Raw genomic sequence first — 19,042 nt, 5'->3', positions numbered from 1 at the left:
GTATTTATATCTGACATATTCATTTAATTCAGCCCCAGAAATCCTTAAAAAATATTATAACAATTCTTTAATCAAAATATTCAGAACCCTGACCATAAGAACAAGCAAATTGTGACAGCGCAGATTTCAACAGCGGTTTGGAAAATAATTAATAACAGAATAATGACACTATTAAACTTTTATAGGCATTTATTTAATGTTCTTTGCCCGTGGTCCTGCCAAAATAACTAGCCATTTACACAAATTCAACCACAAAATGCTCATCATGACATGTTCTTTTTTAGTAATTTTAACATCTTCCCTGAGGTCCACTGATAATGTTAGTAAAGAAACAGTCATAATTTAGTTATATGTGATAAATTTCCACCCTGTCTCTGTCTGAAACTCTCGGTGTTGGCCTAAGCGCCTGCTTTAAACTTCAACGTAAACGCCCACTGTTCTGATTGGCTAACATGCAGCCCCTTGAATACAGACCTATTTAAATCTTAATCGGAAGAGAATAAACCTGCTGCTCCACAACATTATGAAACTAAATTGCAGGGTTTTCACATACTCCACACTGTACGCACAGCAGCACCATTAACTATCAGTCATGACATTTGAAATATTAATGAATGAAACGGTTTACTCACGGTTTTGAGATCGGGGCAAAGTCATTACAGCAAGTCAGTCCACTGTCGGCCATCATTGGAACACTCTCGGTAGGCAATTTACGGTCATGCCAGTGCAGCTCCTATCTACTTGAATGGGGAATGAACAAAATCTCAAAAACGGTTGGTCAAGTTTGCGATCAAAAAACATATTTCATATTGATCAATAAAATCTGTCAATACTGGTATCACAAAGTGTGATTCTTTACCTCAGATTAAGCAAATTTCCTGGCGTGTATAGCTAATGCACATGGGAGTTCTAGAGTTGATTGACAGGTGATGCCTGGATGTCGTGTGTGTGTGTGTTTTATATCTTCTAATCAGAATCAGCTTTTTTGCCAAGTATGCTTACACATACAAGGAATTTGTCTTGGTGACAGTAGCTTCCAGTGCACAACAATACAAAAACAAAACAAAAACAGCAGTAAGACAGAGAATAATAATAATAATAATAAAAAAATAATGATACACATATGTACATAGGGGCCTACACACAGACACCAAAAATCCTCTCAGCAGTCGAACTGTCTTTTGTAGTCTTCTGAAATCTGATTTTGTAGCTGAACCAAACCAGACAGTTATTGAAGTGCAGAGGACAGACTTATTGAATGCCGAGTAGAACTGGATTAGCAGAGCCTGAGCCTGTGGCAGGTTGAACTTCCTCAGCTGGCAAAGGAAGTACAACCTCTGCTGGGCATTTTTAACAGTGGAGTCAATGTGGGTCTCCCACTTCAGGTTCTGTGAGATGGTAGGAACCTGAGGGGGTCAGTGTTGCAGTGTTTCTCCTAAAGTCCACAATCATCTCCACTGTTTTGAGCGTGATCAGCTTCAGGTTGTTTTGACTCTACCTGACAGCCAGGTGTTTAACCTCCCTTTTGTATGCAGACTCATCGACATCTCGGATGAGGCCGATGACAGTGGTGTCATCTGCAAACTTCAGGGGCTTGACAGAGGGGTCCTTGGCTGTGATGTTTAGTGGATGCGAGTTTGAATAAATCACGGAGACACTGGTTTCATGCGACTTGCTGTTTTACTGAACTTTGTTATTCTCCCTTTTTACAGGTTACAACCCAACACATCTTTAGACTGCTAGCGCCATCCTCAGGTAAGGAATAATAATACAATTACCATACATCACATCTCCCCTCTTAAGAAATAAATTCCATTACAGACTAGTTTAAACACATCTAGTATTATTATGATTTTCTCAATAACACTCTATAACTTTAATCAGTGTTGTTCCCATAACCCATTAACTATAAACATCTCTTTACTCTTTAACACCTCTTTAATGCTTTCATGGAGAATAGAGTTTTGGTGGTCTAATCAGTCTACCCCATCTTGACCTTTTGACCTGTTCTTCCTTGTCCACAATTGGTGTTACAGGTTTTTTCACTGGTGAAAGTGCAGGTGATTGCACTGGAGTGCTACTCTCTGCAAGCTCTGTTTGCTGAAGAACATTCCTCCAACTCTATAGCGCTTGGTTGTGGAAAAGTCATTTCTTTGGTTTTCAGCAGATGTCGTCGATTTCTTCTGAAGGTGTTTCCATCAGGCCTTTGAATCACATATGATCTCGGTTTTTCATGACTCCTCAACACAATTGCTGGTTGCCAGTTGTTGTTGACTTTTACTCTCAATTTCTCTCCGTCTGCTATAGGTGGTAACTGTTTTGCTCCACAGTCAATGTAACTTTTCTGTTTCAGCTGTCTGTCCTTGATGTCTTTATGTACATTTCTGTACAGTTGTGGTCTCAACAGCTGTGTTGATGTAGGTAATTTTGTTTTCAGTCTTCGACCCATAAGCATCTGTGCAGGAGATAGTTTCACACCATCCATAGGAGCATTTCTGTACTCCAATAGAGCAGTATAAGGATCACTTTGGCTCTCCTATGCTTTCTTTAACAGTTTCTTAACTGTCTGAATTGCTCTTTCACTTTGTCCATTGGCCTGTGGAAATCCAGGACTTGAGGTGGTATGTCCAAACTCCCAGTTTTCTGCAAATGCTTTGAATTCTGCACTCGAGAATTGTGGACCATTATCCGACACCACTTCATCCGGGATCCCATGTCTCGCAAAGATGGATTTAAGAGCTGTCACCACATGTTTGCTTGTTGTCTGTGTGAGTTTAGCAATCTCTGGAAACTTCGAAAAGTAATCTACACACGTCAAATATTCACCTCTGTCGAAGTGGAACAAGTCTACTCCTACTTTCGCCCATGCTCTGTCTGGAATGTCATGGCAGATGAGTGGCTCTTTGGTGTTACTCCGTCTGAAAGTATTACAGATAGCACACTTCAACACGACATCCTCAATTTGTTTTGCCATGCTGGGCCAAAACATCACATCTCTTGCCCTCTCTTTGCATTTGACAATACTCAGATGTGATTCATGAACTCTTTTTAGCATGTCTGCTCTCAAGCTTTGTGGAACTACTATTCTCCAGTTCTTGAAGAGTAACCCATTGGAACAGGTAAGTTCTTCTCTGTAAGTCCAGTACTTTCTTATGTCTGCAGGAACTTGTCTTATGTCTGCAGGCCATCCTGACTGAACTACTTCCACAACTTTTTTCAACTCTTCATCTTCTGCTGTTGCCGTTCTGAATGTATTCTGCTTTTCCTGTGAGATTGGCAGACAAACTGATAAAGTATGAACTTGTAACTCATCTTCCAGAAGTGGTTCCGCTTGTTCTTTTAGGTAGGCACGACTCAGAGTGTCTGCGATGTACAACTCCTTTCCAGGCTTGTAACTAACACGTAAATCATATAGTTGCAATCTCATCAGCATTCTCTGCAGTCTCGGAGGAGCTTTTTGGAGAGACTTTTTGAACACCGTCTCCAAGGGCTTATGATCCGTCTCCACTTGTACTGTCTTACTGACATACTGATGGAACTTCTCGCAGCCATAGACAATCGCCAAGAGCTCTTTTTCTATTTGGGCATATCTTTTCTGACACTCAGTGAGTGACCTTGAGCCGAATGCCACCAGATGTCCTTCTTGCAGCAACACTGCTCCCAGACCTTCAGCGCTTGCGTCCACTGACAGCATTATCTCTTTGTTGACATCAAAGTACTTTAACACTGGGGCGTTGCTCACAAGTGACTTCAATCTTTCAAAGCTTTTCTGTTGTTCTGACTCCCAATGCCATGCTACATCTCCCTCTAGCAGTTTCCTCAACGGAGCATTGATGTCTGACATGTTTGGAACGAACTTGGACAGATACTGAAGCAGGCCTAAGAACCTCATTAGTGCAGCTTTGTCCTCTGGCTCTGGCATGTTCTGTATCGCTCTGACTTTTCCTTTGTCTGGCTTCAACCCTTCTGCAGTCAGAATGTGTCCAACATAGTTGACTTCGGTCATCCTGATCTTGCACTTGTTTTTGTTCAACTTTAGATTGATGTTTCTGATTCTGTCTAACAATTGTCTTAGTCCTTTATCGTGTTGTTCCATGTCTTCACCCCACACCAGAATATCATCCACTATGTTCACGACTCCTTCTAAGCCTTCTAGTCTTTGTGCAATGCATTTTTGAAACACTTCTGGAGCTGACACTATGCCAAATGGAAGTCTCAAAAAACGGTATCTTTCAAAAGGAGTGTTGAACGTACATAGTTTGGAGCGCTCATCATCCAGGGGTACTTGCCAGAATCCATGATTGGCATCAAGCACTGAGAAGACTTTAGCATTTGGCATCTCAGCTACTATTTCTTCAATTGTACGCAATGGATAGTGTTCTCTCTTGATGGCTTTGTTAAGATCTTGTGGATCGATGCAGATCCTGAGTTTCTCTGGCTTCACGACTGTAACCATACTATTAACCCAATCAGTGGGCTCGGTTTGCTTCACTATGACTCCAAGATCTTCCATTCATTTCAGTTCCATTTTGACCCTGTCCTTTAACGCTATGGGTACTTCTCGTGGTGCGTGAATGACTGGAGTAACATCTGGATTGAGCTGTATGTGATGTAGTCCTGGTACACATCCTAAACCAGTAAACACATCTTGATATTCACTCAGAATGCAAGTTTGGTCTTTGTTCTCTACTTTGTACACAATTTTTTTAATCAGTCCAAGTTTTGAGCATGCTTCTCTTCCCAGAATTGCTGGTGAATCTTCATCTACAACTTGGAAGTCTAGATCAAACTCAGTGTCTTTGTAACCACATATAAGCCTTACTTTACCCTTTGTCTCCATCGTGTGGCCAGAATATGTAACTAACGTGCAGTTTGACTTCTTTAAAGTTGTTGTCTTGTTAGAGGTTTTCTCAAAATCTTTAAATGACAACACGTTGCACTCTGCTCCTGTATCTAGCTTAAAGGTAAGTATGCAGTTGTTTATTCTGAATTCTTGAGTCCATTTCTTATTTTCCCTTTCCATGGTAGAGACTGTATTAATTTGTGTCAGCCATTTGCTAGCTGTTTGCTCACTTTGTTCAATTTCAATGGTACCTATAAACAATTCAGCATCTTCTTGTTGTTCTACCTCATGGACTTTTTTCTCAAATCTTCTAGGTTTGCCTTTTTGTTGTGGTGTTTTGCACATGCGGCTAAAATGGTTCTTCCGGGAGCACTCGTTACAAAGTTTGCCATATGCCGGACATTTCCTTGGCTCATGTACATAACCACATCTCATGCACTCTTCCTTCTTTTTCCCTGTGTGCTTGAAATTTGCCTGTCTGACAGCTGATTTTGTTTTTGTGATTTTGTTCACAGCCACTTCTGCTTCCTCATGCAGCACTTTCAGATGGCTTTTGTGTTATTTCGTTTGCACGACAGATATCCACAGCCTTTGCTAGGTTCAAATCTGTTTCCCTGAGAAGCCTAGCTCTCACGGTGTCATTGCTAACACCACAGACAATGCGATCTTTAATCAAGTCATCATTTAATCTTCCAAATTCACAGTCTTTCGCCTTATTTTTCAAGTCAGTCACGTATGCATCAATGGTTTCGTTCGGTCCCTGTGCTCTCGTGAAAAACGTATGCCTCAGATACGTAATACTGGCTCACAGTATTCTCTAAACTTCTCTTTGAGCACTTCAAAATCATCCACATCATCATCAAAGTCCATGGTATTAAATACCTTTATGGCATCATCTCCCGCCACGTGAAGAAATGTCGCACATTTCACCTTGTCACTCTTTTCTGCAATGCCAGTTGCAATGAGATACAGATCAAACTTTTGAATCCACGTTCGCCAGTTTTCCTTCGAAATCCAAACTGTTAGGAGGTTTCAACTGATCCATAGTTTTCTTCTGACACCATGTGATGTTTAGTGGATGCAAGTTTGAATAAATCACGGAGACACTGGTTTCATGCGACTTGCTGTTTTACTGAACTTTGTTATTCTCCCTGGCCTTTTTACAGGTTACAACCCAACACATCTTTAGACTGCTAGCGCCATCCTCAGGTAAGGAATAATAATACAATTACCATACATCACGGCAATGCAGAGTATGTGGAGAGCACACATCCCTGGAGGGCACCAGTGCTGATTGTACAGGTGCTGGAAGTCAGTTTCCCCTGTCTCACAAGCTCACATAATCTGTTGTATTGTCTAAACAACTTGCCTTTTTTGTTTTTCTACATAATGTTATTGCTGCAAATGCAAATAAAAACTTCAATACACAAAATTAACGTGTGAATGCGTATTAATTTGACACTTTAGTCGGCATAACTGAATCAGATATTCTTTTAATTTCTGAAATAAACTCATCCATGGCTCTATCATCGGAGAGAGCGTAACGGTCAACTAACGTGCTACGACAGTATGTCACCGTTTGCGGATACCATACAAATGAATGAGGACAGTCGTAAACTGACACCTACGTGTCGCAAAAATGTCCGCGTCTTCTCTTATAAAACAATTTTATTGTTGTAAAGGCCGCACATAGTTCTTTCCAAAACGATTGTTTAGCCTAAAACATGGTGAAGATTAGCGGACAGGCGGTCAGTTTATTAAGTGATGAGTTGTTTCCTGACAAAATCAGTTTATTCAGCGTACTGAAATTTCTCCTCTGTAGACATCCATTAAAAAACGTCCTCTCGTCTCCTCGCTAGTGTACCGCCCATAGAATGTAAATGGGACGGCTGCGTTATGCTATTTTATGCTAAGCTTGTAGTAACTTTGTAGAAGGGTTCTGGATGAACTTTGGCGCCTACAGTTTTGATGTCGTGAGATAAGGAATCATAATGGCTGGAGTCTTTGGCCCGCCTTTGTGATTATGAACCGTTTCCTGAACAGCTTGAATTCCTCAACTGCATTATTTTTTTAACCATATTATTTCACTGAATCCTATGCACGTAGTTCAACGAGCTGCGAAGGACTTGATTTTTCCAAAACGGTACGTACACATAGTTTAAGGTCATGAATGCAGGACCCCTAGACAGAGGTGTTGAAGCTGCTTTTTGACATGCTTATAGATCAAATAGTAACATTGTGTGCTGCCTGTGGCTGATACCCGAATGCATCGTAGCTATCATTTCTTTATCGATGCATGCAACAGTGTCCACGCATGAATATGTATTTTTCCCCCCACAATTTCAGTGTGGTTAACTTATTCAGTAGTTTAAAAATAGCTTTCCAGGCCCTTGACTTTCATATTTCTCATTGTTAGACCGTCCTTTTATATCATTGTGTTGAATGTTATGCCTTTATCTCTCGTTGCACTATCTAGAACCGTCAAATGGACTGTTAATAACTATAATTATTGGACCTATAAGCCTAAGCATATATTTTTGCACAGAAATCGAATCACTGAAAACTTTAAGCAGATGGCTCTTTATGGCTTAATAATAAAGTAGATAGTTTCTCTTGTTTAATATTTTAATCAATTTATTAGTGTTTTGTTCCCTTTAAAGATTCTCAGTGTAATTGTATACAGGAACTGAGCCTTCTCTGGTCATGTGTTTGGTGACCAGGTTGCCATGGTAACTGTCCAGTCTAGAGCATAGTGAAGAAGGATTTTGCACTGATATCTATATTCAGATATGATGTAGTGCCATTGTAGCCCACAGGTTCGGTTACAAAATTGAATAACACATTGATGGAATTTCTTTTTGCTTCCTTGCTGTAATCATGGTTACACACACAGCCCTGCTAATACATAGAGCCCTGTCTGTAACAATGTGCTGAAACCGAATATTAATGCTCTGATTCACATTCTGTCTGCAGAACAAGAACAGCAAAAATGACTGTAAATTTATATATTTGTTGTGTTTTTAGGATGACCAATAATAAGAACTGATACGTCAACAATTACTGTATGAAAAGTGAAAGGAAGCCCAGATAGGCACTGTGTAGAAGACCTACTCTTGTCTTTGTTTGCTGGCAGACAATTATTTAAATTTACCCACGTGATCACCCCTCATGAAATGCCAGTTTTTTGTTGGTTGTCATGGAAACTAAAGCTTTAGCCAATCAAGGAAGAGTGGGATCAGTCAAAAGGTGCGTGCACACAGCCAGCGACTTTGTCGCTGCAGGTCGCCAGTGGCTGGCGGTGAAGTCGCTAGTGGGTGTTCCCACTACTGGTTGCCTAGTAACGTTTATAAATGACATTCACGGATGTCATTCCATTGCTGTAGGCAGCGAATCTCTTTTCTTGCCACTAAAAACAAACATTTTGGAGGGAAAAGACTAAATATAAATAGAATCAGTACATAAAATGCTTTATATCAAAGATGAGTGAGAAACAAGGCGTGCTGTTTGCAAGAGCGGCTGTTTATCTGCGGCGAAAATGCAAATGCCGGTCTGTCTGGGTCCATAAATCCCCGCGATCTCAGATACACCTTTCCACGCAGTATTTTTCTTAAAAATGTCCTTGTACGTGGGAAGAGACATATCATAGAGCACTGGAAAATTTCTAAGAGCAAGAATTAGCCTTTCATCCATCTTTCCGTTACTGCAGGAGCTGAGAGAGAGAGAGAGAGAGAGAGAGAGAGAAGGATCACGTGAGCTCTCCCGTCGTCTCTCCTATTGGCTGTCGCTTCCGTTAGTCGCTCCAAAGTTGAACTTTTCTCAACTTTGTCGCTTCGCTGGACACGCCCACATCTAGCGCCAACTCGTGTCGCCGGAAGTCGCTGTCGCGCGCGATGTCGCTGGCAGTGTTCTCTAGCAAGTCAGTGCAGCTCCGATCTACTTGAATGTGGAAAGACCGAAATCTACAAAACGGTTGGTCAAGATTGCAATCAAAGGACATATTTCATATCAGCAGTAAAATCTGACAACACTGGTATCTGTTTCTTTACCTCAGATTATGCAAAAAAAAAAAAAAAAGAAAAGAAATAAATTTTCCCGGCTTGTGTAGCTAATGCACATGCACATTCCAGTTTCATTGACAGACGATATCTGTATCTAAATGGTGATTACCTCCTTTATCTGTAAGGCAGTGTTTCCTTTCTACATCAGATGACCGTTGGCTGCTGTTGGGCTTTCCAATTTCTCCCATTCATTTTAATAGAAGTGGCCCATCTCTGTTTAATAATCTCTGGGTCAGTCTATGAATGAATGAACATTACATTTATAAAGTGCTTTTCTGACACTACACTTAAAGCGCTTTACACAATGAACAGGGGACTCTCTTCAACCACCACCAGTGTATAGCATCCACCTGGATCAGGGGTGCCCACACTTTTTTGTGTGATGATCTACTTTTAAATTACCAACTCTATAAGCTCTACCAACTAAAAAAAACAGTTTAATTTCAAATAAGAAAATGCTTGTTGGGACTACTGCATGTAACCCTACATGAAATTCATCTTCTAATTAATAAAAAAATATCTAATAATGTTCAATATTGATATCATTTAACTTTAACGAAACCCAAAACACCTACAGCACAATAGATTACAATAGCCAGGGCATTTACCTTATTCTGATGACTTGCACTGAATGGAATCAGACAGTTTTGCCTAATCCGGGCAGTAGCATCACAATTTCGCGCTCTGTTCTCAGAAGTCCTTGGAAAGCGCGTATGCGCAAACCTAGTTGTCATGGCAACTGAATAAACAAAACCTCGCCTAGTCAATATTTACTCGTCAAGTGCAAGTCAGACAGAAACTAAAAGAAGGAAAGACATTATATTTATTTTTATTAAAATTTAACGAAAGTACATTAAAATTTTGTGTGATCTACCAGCATTGCCTTTGCGACCGACTGGTAGATCGCGATCGGCGTATTGGGCACCCCTAACCTGGATGATGCGATGGCAGCCATACTGTGCCAGTATGCTCACCACACACCAGCTTGATTGAGAGGAGAGAGTGGCGTGATAGAGCCAGTTAATGGATGGGGATTATTAGGAAGCCATGAGTGATAAGGGCCAATGGGGGAAATTTGGTCAGGACACCTCTCGAAAAGAGCAAAGGTGTAACCCTGGTATACACTGGTGGTGGTTGAGGAGAGTCCCATGTTCATTGTGTAAAGCGCTTTAAGTGTAGTGGTTACACCCCTACTCTTTTCGAGAGGTATCCTGGGATTTGTAATGAGAGTCATGACCTCAGTTTTACATCTCATCTGAAGGACGGTGCCTTTTTACAGAATAGTGTCTACATCACTATACTGGGGCATTAGGACCTACACAGTCTGCAGGGTGAGCACCCCCTGCTGAACTCCCAGTCTAGTGTTCCTAGAAATAAAAGAAACTGCTTTGTCTGCACAGTTATTTTTGTTAATCTGAAGTAATGCAAACATTTGTTTATTTTACTTACAAGTAATAGATATATTTATAAGTACTGTAGGTTCAAAGGCTGTGGTTAGTTTTGTAGGTAGAGGTGGACAAAGAGCAACAGCATTCACAAATTTCAGGCAAGCCTGAACATGTAGCCTTATTAATGAGATTACTGATCTAGATCATAAGTAAATGGATTACAGTGAATGGGCCCATTTTACAACTTTATCCTGTTAGATATCCAAGACCTTCCTTCTATGATGATTCAAGCCTTTGCTTTGTGGAATCATGCAATGTTTTATACTTTGTCTTGATATGACCTTTTAGCTGTCATTCTGGACAAATGAGACACCACAGAATCTGGATGTGTTGCAATGGCTCTCGGAGTTGACAAGACCTTTTCAGGCCGCTCTTTGCAGATGGAGAACAAGAACTATGGGAGGTGGAAGACCAGGATCCCTGAGTTAATTCGTAGTGATCACTCAAGACCACTCAGTCATAGAGCAAGTCAGGTGTCTAGGCCTGCACATGGCCAGGAGGCCAAGGATTCAGAAAAAGAGCAGAGTGGTTGCAAAAAGACAGTAACCATGGCACCTCTTTCCAGGTATATGAGAGACAAAAGCCTCTACACCATGAGAAAACCACTGATCTCCTCACAAAAACAGATGCCCATCCTGAAGAATCCATCTATGCATGTAGACTCAAAAAAGGTAAGAATCTAATGTCACATGAGGGATGTGCTGTATTTAAGAGGCATTTGTATGCTATTTAAGGGTGTCTTGGTTCTGGAATTATTTTTCCCATTAAAGTTTTTCCCAAAGGGATGTCATAAAGAACTTCATTAAAGCTCCAAGATGAATCGCAACATTAAAAACTTTGATTTGAATCAAAAGTATTAGAAAATCGGATAAAAAAAAAGACAAAGGGATAAGACAATGTACTTAACATCTTTAATAAGGGTATACACTTCAATCCCACTACTAATCTCATTCAAAACAATGGAAAAATTTAGGCTTAAACGATTTGTTTAAAATTGATAAGGATAGAATCAATCTATATAAAGTATATTGAAAAATATTCTGATATATACAAATATATACATAGTTTGGTAGTACAGGGAGGCAACTCTGTTGCGTCATTCACAATGTGTCACGGAAGTGGCCGGTCATTAAAAGCAGATTGATGGCTGCAGCAGACGCATAAACTATTGATTAACAACATTGGAGCTCACGGTAGGTCTGTCTTTAAAGGTTTATATGCTCAATTCCACTTAAAAAAAAAAAATAATAATTTTAACTTCCAGAGCCAGACTGCTGCAATCTATTGTGCCCTTGATCATGATTGCTGAGATTGTTCTGGAGAGCTGATTGTCCCTGTAATTTATGTATTGCTAGTCACTTTGGATGGACAAAGTTTGCCGAAAGTGAAGAAAACAAAGCTGAATTGAGAATTTAAGACCTGCTTCCCAGGGTTTTCCATTAACCATGAGCTATTGTCCATTTCTTTCAGGAAGCTCAGATGAGCTATATAGCAGATTCCCCTAAAGAAATGGAAAAAAGTCTCCCTAAGCAATCAGTCAGAGGGATCACAGATGTTTCTCTATCTTACACTTTCTCCCCACCAATGTCAAGAGAGGACCTGAATACCTCCATGAGCGTATCAGACCTCCGGCTGTGGTCACGTGATGAGGAGCCTATTTTTAACACATCAACCAACAAATGCAGCCTGTCTAGTCCTCCTTTAGCTTCTATGAGTCTCTCTGCACCCCCAGTGCCTAAGTGGATATCCACTCCTCAAAACACTTTGTCCAACCATACTTCTCATTTCAACAGTAAGGTAAATACAAGAGCAGATGAGATTGAGATAGGAAGAGATTCTCTTCTTAACACCAGTTCTTCCCAGTATTTCAGTAAGAACCACCCACTTGGACTCAAACACATGTCCCCGTATCAGGCCAGTTATTGGGCCTGTGCCATCCCCAACACCATGCCACCCACTGCAGACCGCAAATCCTCAAACTGGGATCCTGAAAAGGAATACCAGGCACTCCTGGACTATACATACCCCCTGAGACCCAACATGGCCAATACATGGTGTTCACCCGAGTCAGAGTCTCTGTTACGAACTGATCCACTGTTGCAAGACTCTGGCATTGAGTTAGACTGCTTTTGCAGCTCTTCCACCCTGTCTTTTTTGGACCTATCTCAGATAGAGACTCGACAGGGAAAGTATAGTCCAGCAACAGGCAAAAGGTCAACAGAATTTGGGGGTCTAAATCTAAAGAAACGATCACATTATAAGTCCTCAGATGGCATACTGTCCAGTAGCTTGTTCTCCTCACTAGATCAAGCTGGCTTGTCTGTTAAGAGTCTGGACTGTGAGAGAAAGCCAGGGGTTCACTACCGTAAATTTGGTATCTTCTCCACCTTCAGGTCTGTCCCCACATTCATTAGTTCAACACACATTCTGCCCTGCTGTGATTCGCAGGGTGAATTGGACGAAGAGTTTCTTCGCCTTCCTGAACAGCTTCAAGAACTTCAGGTGCTTTCACAGCAGCTGAGGGACATTAGTGTTAAGATGGGCAAGCCTCTTGAGAGCGAGATTACATCTGTCAGGTCACCAACAGTTGTAGGAAAGCAGGAACAAGTGGTAGAACAAAGAGGTAAGGAAAATGTTGAAGTAGAGAGGGGATCTGTATTGGAAGTCCCTCTTCAGAGTGAGGATCATTTAGAGGAGGCAAAGGAGCCTGGTGCCCGAATGCAGATGATTAGCCAAGAGGTGAACCGGAGTAGCCTGAGGGAGGTGGAAGCCATTATGGATCAGCTGAGTGGGATGTCTATGTCTGAGCTTCAGAGGATGATACCAACAGACCAGGATGAAGAGGAGACCAAGGAGTCACTCATACAACACATACAAGTGAGTGGATTCTAAGACCAAATCCACACTAATACTTTATTGTATGAAAAGCATTGATTTTTCTATGTTTACGCCTCTCAACAATAATGGAATCGTTCTTTCCTCCAATGAAAACAGAGACTTTCAAAAATGCTCTCTATAACACTCTCAGTAAAAATGACCTTTAGACTGACTCAAATATAGTTATTATATACAGTAGACATCTACTGTATTTAGTCAATATAGTGATATCAAACCATGTGATGACACTTGGGAAAAGGATGACCAGTGAAGCAAAAATGGGGTATGCTGGTATGCAGCATATGCAGTGTATATGTCACACAAAGTGTGACACGTTGAAACATCATACACTCCTGTAAATGGGTAGCTGTGCTGATGATGACATTAGGAAACTGAAAATGGAAGTATATTTTGGTATATTTCCATCTCTATCTTTCCTTCTCGCACACGGCAAAACGCTCAGCCTTTCAAAAGATTCTCTTTGAACCTGAGCCAATACAGATGCGTTTGCACTAGGTGCGCACTACAACTGCTTTGTGATACTTATAGCAGTCAACGGCAGGCACGTGCACTGATGACGCACAAAAATGTGGACTGTCCACAATGTGTCTCAAAAAACTAGGCTCCACTTGGACAGTCTGCATATACTCTGCTGATGATAAGATATGCGTCACTTGCAATGTGCACAAGATGGATCAGCACGCAGAAAGTATGTTTTTGCCTTTGATGTGGACGTGGCTTAAGTTTCTATATGTGCTGAGAATTTAGCTGGAATTCATGAGCACTGTTATACCCTTTTCCAATAGGCATTTTGCACAAACCTTGAAAAGCTGGTCCAGTGGCTGTACAAGGTTGTAGATAAAGTGGAGGTTCTTTCTCCACCCATGGTTGACTTGGCGAGTGTTAAAGCCTCCTTAGCTGACTACAAGGTTGGTAAACCAGATCTCTTACAACAATAAGAGATAAGTGAATATATTCATTGAATAACTGTCACATGATGTTTCCACAGACTTTTCAGGAAGAAGTCCAGGCTTATAAGCCCCTCACGGCAGATATCCTGCAAACTGGAGAGATGCTTTTGCATTGCATGAACTCAGCCTCTCCATGTAAGTCACTTTAGTGATATCAAGTGCTATGAGTACAATAAGATAATCTAATTTAGTATCATAGGGTGATTTCTACAGTTTAAGGAATTGTTATAGCATCGTTGTGACCATAAGTTTGGTTAAAAATGGTTCAGCAGATTTATAAGAGAAACAAACATTGTTGGAAGAATATAGGAAGGTGATTTACTGAAGATGTATAAACTTTGACAGCTGTAAAACCTCTAAACCCTTCAGCTTGATTGTATACTGTATTAGCAAGACTACTTTGCATGGAAAGGAAAAGTTGCATTGTTACTGAATCCTCAGTAATGCCTCCAAAGCTGTGAAGTAGTAAAATACATTTTTAAATCAGACAAAACATTTGATCTTTTTATTATTCAAACACACAATAATGTCCTCTTTGTTCCTTGATTCTTTTGGTACATGTCCAGAAGTGTCTACAGCTTTTCAATTTTAGATATGCTGTGCCGTGTAACCCAATACTCGCAGTCGCATCTGACAGAAACAGGAAACGCTCTGCTTAGAGAATGGGGCCATGCATACATGACTTGGAGAGCTGTGCTGTTACCTAGCATGTTGTATTCCAGTCTTTTCTCTTATTTTACATGCATTAACATGAGGCATTAGAAGTCCTATTTTTGTGTCAACACATCACCAGCCTTTAGAAACAGGGTCCAGATGTTTTTGGAAAACCTGGAAATATCAGGGTATTTTAGAATTGTGTTGTCCAAGCCTGGGAAAGTAATGGAAATTAACAAAATATTAAAAGTCATGGAATTTCAGTGGCCAAAAAGGGTGGGAACTCTATAGAAACTATTTCTTGCTCTCAGTCTGCTGCTAATATTGAATGTTTTTGTTCTGTTGGATTTCTGGTTCCTCAGTTCTGAAGGAGACACTGATGCTCATAGAGAGACAGTCTCGTACACTGGAGACACATTCAGAGTATCTTTTCTCCTCTATTCTTTCAGCAATGGACTGCCTCACTGGCCCCAGGACTCAGGAAGCCTCAGGTAAATAATCTATTTACCCTTGTCCTATCCCTGCACCAATGCAGAGGCCAAAGGCAGCAGATGTGGGTTATTTTTGTGAAGAATAATTTTCACATTTCACATATATATAGTTCCCTCTAGTATCATCACATGATTTGATACTCCCTGTCTGTCATTGCTTTTGATTGTTAAGAGTGCCACATCCTCAAATTATTTCTCACTTTTTCTCTACAGAAGGGATTTCCTGAGAATTATCTGAACAGTCTGCTTGCTGCCTTCGTTAAGATATCAATTTTGTGCCGCTGGTGTTTTATCAATCCATATCAAGAGGACAATAACCTTCAACCACTAAATACATGATAAACATGTCAGCATTGTTTCCTTTGTTTTAGACTTTATAATATGTTTGTTTACTGTATCCAAAAGTGATGTTATTTTTGCTGTTTCTTTGAATCTCACATCTTGTGTTGTCACAACGTACAGCCACAACATTAAAACCACCTGTCTAATATTGTGTAGGTTCCCCTCGTGCCGCCAAAAGAGCTCTGACCCGTCGAGGCATGGACTCCACAAATCCTCTGAGGGTATCCTGTGGTATCTGACACCAAGACATTAGCAGCAGATCCTTAAAGTCCTGTAAGTTGCGAGGTGGGGCCTCCATGGATCGGACTGTGGTCCAGCACATCCCATAGATGCTCAATCGGATTGAGATCTGGGAAATTTTGAGGCCAAGTCAACACTTTGAAATGTTTGTCATGTTCCTGAAACCATTCCTAAACCATTTTTGCAGTGTGGCAGGGTGCATTATCCTGCTGAAAGAGGCCACTGCCATCAGGGAATATCGTTACCATGAAGGGGTGTATGTGGTCTGCAACATTTTTAGGAAGGTTGTACATGTCAAAGTAACATCCACATGAATGCCAGGACCCAAGGTTTCCCAGCAGAACATTGCCCAGAGCATCCCACTGCCTCTGCCAGCTTGCTTTCTTCCCATGGTGCATCATGCTACCATCTGTTCCCCAGGTAAACTACGCATATGCACCCGGCCGTTCAACTGATCTAAAAGAAAACGTGATTCATCAGACCAGGCCACCTTCTTTCATTGCTTCATGGTTCAGTTCTGATGTTCACGTGCCCATTGTAGGTGCTTTTGGTGGTGGACAGAGGTCAGCATGGGTGCACTGACCGGTCTGCAGCTACCCTGTTTTTCAATAGTTTGTGCTATAGTATCTCTGTGGGTTTGGACCAGTCGGGCTAGCCTTCGCTCCCACGTGAATCAATGAGCCTTGGGCGCCCATGACCCTGTCGCCTGTTTACCAGTTGTCCTTCCTTGGATCACTTTTGGTAGGCACTAACCACTGTATACCAGGAACACCCCACACGACCTGCCATCACAATTGTTAAAGTTGCTCAGATCCTTATGCTTGCCCATTTTTCCTGCTTCCAACACATGGAATTTAAGAACTGATTGTTCACTTGCTGCCTAATATATCCCACCCCTTGACAGGTGCCATTGTAACAAGATAATAAATGTTATGCACTTCATCTGTCAGTGGTTTTAATGTTGTGGCTGATGTGTATGTGATGAACTTTTGAAATTTTTCTTATAAAAACAAGCTTGTGATAATGGAATTGTCTTTATATACAGTAACATACTGCTCATGTTAGAAAATGCCTTGAGTTGACCTGATGGGTTAATTCTGTTATGCTCTGCTGAAGAGGCGGACAGACACTGTGCCAATCATGATTGTGATCTCAGGTTATTACCCTACTAAGCTTTAATAGAGAGTTTCCCCTATGCATTTGTATGCATTCTATTTTTTGATTAATAATTAGTGATTGATAGAATGATAAATATTTGAATTTACAATAAAGATAAGCCTACCAGAGCTCTTTGGCAAAGTGCTATATTTGACAAAAATCCACAGGTCAATCCCTGTTTGTCAAGCATGATTTGTGGAAGCACCATGCTGCTTGATGACGTGGAAACCTCAGTGTCATCAAAGTATCATGGAGGAGTGTTAAAATTTGCAGGTCAAAGGAACAAAACGTATAAAACTAAATTCAAGGATCCCATGCTTTTTGAACAGTTAATTTCCGTGATATTTCCACAACATCTCCATGATCTAAATTTCTAGCCTATAAAGTGCATCCGAAAAGTATTCACAGCGCTTCACTTTTTCCACATTTTGTTATGTTACAGCCTTATTCCAAAAAGGATTAAATTCATTTATTTTCCTCAAAATTCTACAAACAATACCCCATAATCACAACGTGAAAGAAGTTTGTTTGAAATCTTTGCAAATTTATTAAAAAAAAAAAAAAATCACATGTACATAAGTATTCACAGCCTTTGCCATGACACTTAAAATTGAGCTCAGGTGCATCCTGTTTCCACTGATCATCCTTGAGATGTTTCTACAACTTGATTGGAGTCCATATGTGGTAATTTCAGTTGACTGGACATGATTTGTAAAGGCACAAACCTGTCTATATAAGGTCCCACAGTTAACAGTGCATGTCAGAGCACAAACCAAGCCATGAAATCCAAGGAATTGTCTGTAGACCTCCGAGACAGGATAGTATCGAGGCACAGATCTGGGGATGGGTACAGAAAACTTTCTGCAGCATTGAAGGTCCCAATGAGCGCAGTGGCCTCCATCATGCATAAATGAAAGAAGTTTGAAACCACCAGGACTCTTACTAGAGCTGGCCACCCGGCCAAACGGAGCATTCGAAGGGCCTTAGTCAGGGAGGTGACCAAGAACCCGATGGTCACTCTGACAGAGCTCCAGCGTTTCTCTGTGGAGAGAAGAGAAACTTCCAGAAGAACATCCATCTCTGCAGCACTCCACCAATCAGGCCAGTATGGTAGAGTGGCCAGACGGAAGCCACTCCACAGTAAAAGGCACATGACAGTCTGCCTGGAGTTGCCAAAAGGCACCTGAAGAACAAAATTCTCTGGTCTGATGAAACAAACATTGAACTCTTTGTCTGAATGGCAAGCGTCCTGTCTGCAGGAAACCAGGCACCGCTCATCACCTGGCCAATACCATCCCTACAGTGAAGCATGGTGGTGGAAGCATCATGCTGTGGGGATGTTTTTCAGTGGCAGGAACTGTGAGACTAGTCAGGATCGAGGGAAAGATGAATGCAGCAATGTACAGAGACATCCTTGATGAAAACCTGCTCCAGAGCGCTCTGGACCTCAGACTGGGGTGACGGTTCATCTTCCAACAGGACAACGACCCTAAGCATACAGCCAAGATAACAACGGAGTGGCTACGGAACAACTCTGCGAATGTCCTTGAGTGGCCCAGCCAGAGCTCAGACTTGAACCCGATTAAACATCTCTGGAGAGATCTGAAAATGGCTGTGCACTGATGCTCCCCATCCAACCTGAAGGAGCTTGAGAGGTCCTGCAAAGAAGAATGGGAGAAACTGCCCAAAAATAGGTGTGCCAAGCTTGTAGCATCATACACAAAAAGACTTGAGGCTGTAATTGTTGCCAAAGGTGCTTCAACAAGGTATTGAGCAAAGGCTGTGAATACTTCTGTACATGTGATTTTTCTTTTCTTTTTTTTTTTTTATAAATTTGCAAAGATTTCAAACAAACGTCTTACACATTGTCATATTGTTTGTAGAATTTTGAGGAAAATAATTAATTTAATCTGTTTTAGAATAAGGCTGTAACATAACAAAATATGGAAAAAGTGAAGCG

General features: G+C 41.0%; 1 protein-coding gene across 4 annotated transcripts; it reads left to right on the top strand.

Moving 5' to 3' along the window:
• The first annotated feature begins 6,568 nt into the window (after positions 1-6,568).
• On the top strand, positions 6,569-18,950 carry LOC127660921 (centrosomal protein of 68 kDa-like). 4 transcript variants are annotated; one of them, XR_007972703.1, is made up of 8 exons: positions 6,569-6,986; positions 10,638-11,020; positions 11,820-13,226; positions 14,033-14,155; positions 14,236-14,332; positions 15,214-15,342; positions 15,556-15,688; positions 15,841-18,950. XR_007972703.1 is itself a non-coding variant. In XM_052151407.1 (7 exons), the coding sequence occupies exons 1-7, from the start codon at positions 6,940-6,942 to the stop codon at positions 15,567-15,569; spliced, it is 1,923 nt and encodes a 640-aa protein (XP_052007367.1). In that variant the 5' UTR covers positions 6,569-6,939; the 3' UTR covers positions 15,570-18,950. The 4 variants fall into 4 exon arrangements, 3 of the variants coding, with proteins under 3 accessions (XP_052007367.1, XP_052007366.1, XP_052007364.1); XM_052151407.1 differs by having other exon boundaries at positions 10,915-11,020; positions 15,556-18,950; XM_052151406.1 differs by having other exon boundaries at positions 15,301-15,342; positions 15,556-18,950.
• The last annotated feature ends 92 nt before the right edge of the window (positions 18,951-19,042 follow it).

The sequence above is a fragment of the Xyrauchen texanus genome, chromosome 20 (genome assembly GCF_025860055.1).
Source record: "Xyrauchen texanus isolate HMW12.3.18 chromosome 20, RBS_HiC_50CHRs, whole genome shotgun sequence".
In the NCBI taxonomy this organism is placed as follows: Eukaryota; Metazoa; Chordata; class Actinopteri; order Cypriniformes; family Catostomidae; genus Xyrauchen; species Xyrauchen texanus.
Note: the sequence above shows the minus strand (reverse complement) of the source record. Positions and strands in the feature narration are given on the sequence as shown.

Bases quoted from the DNA above. Each gene is read 5' to 3' on its own strand.
- LOC127660921 (XM_052151404.1), top strand. From the start codon at position 10,685: ATGGCTCTCGGAGTTGACAAGACCTTTTCAGGCCGCTCTTTGCAGATG. The intron at 11,021-11,819 runs GTAAGAATCTAA...CATTTCTTTCAG, and splicing joins TGCATGTAGACTCAAAAAAG to GAAGCTCAGATGAGCTATAT. The intron at 13,227-14,032 runs GTGAGTGGATTC...CTTTTCCAATAG, and splicing joins CACTCATACAACACATACAA to GCATTTTGCACAAACCTTGA.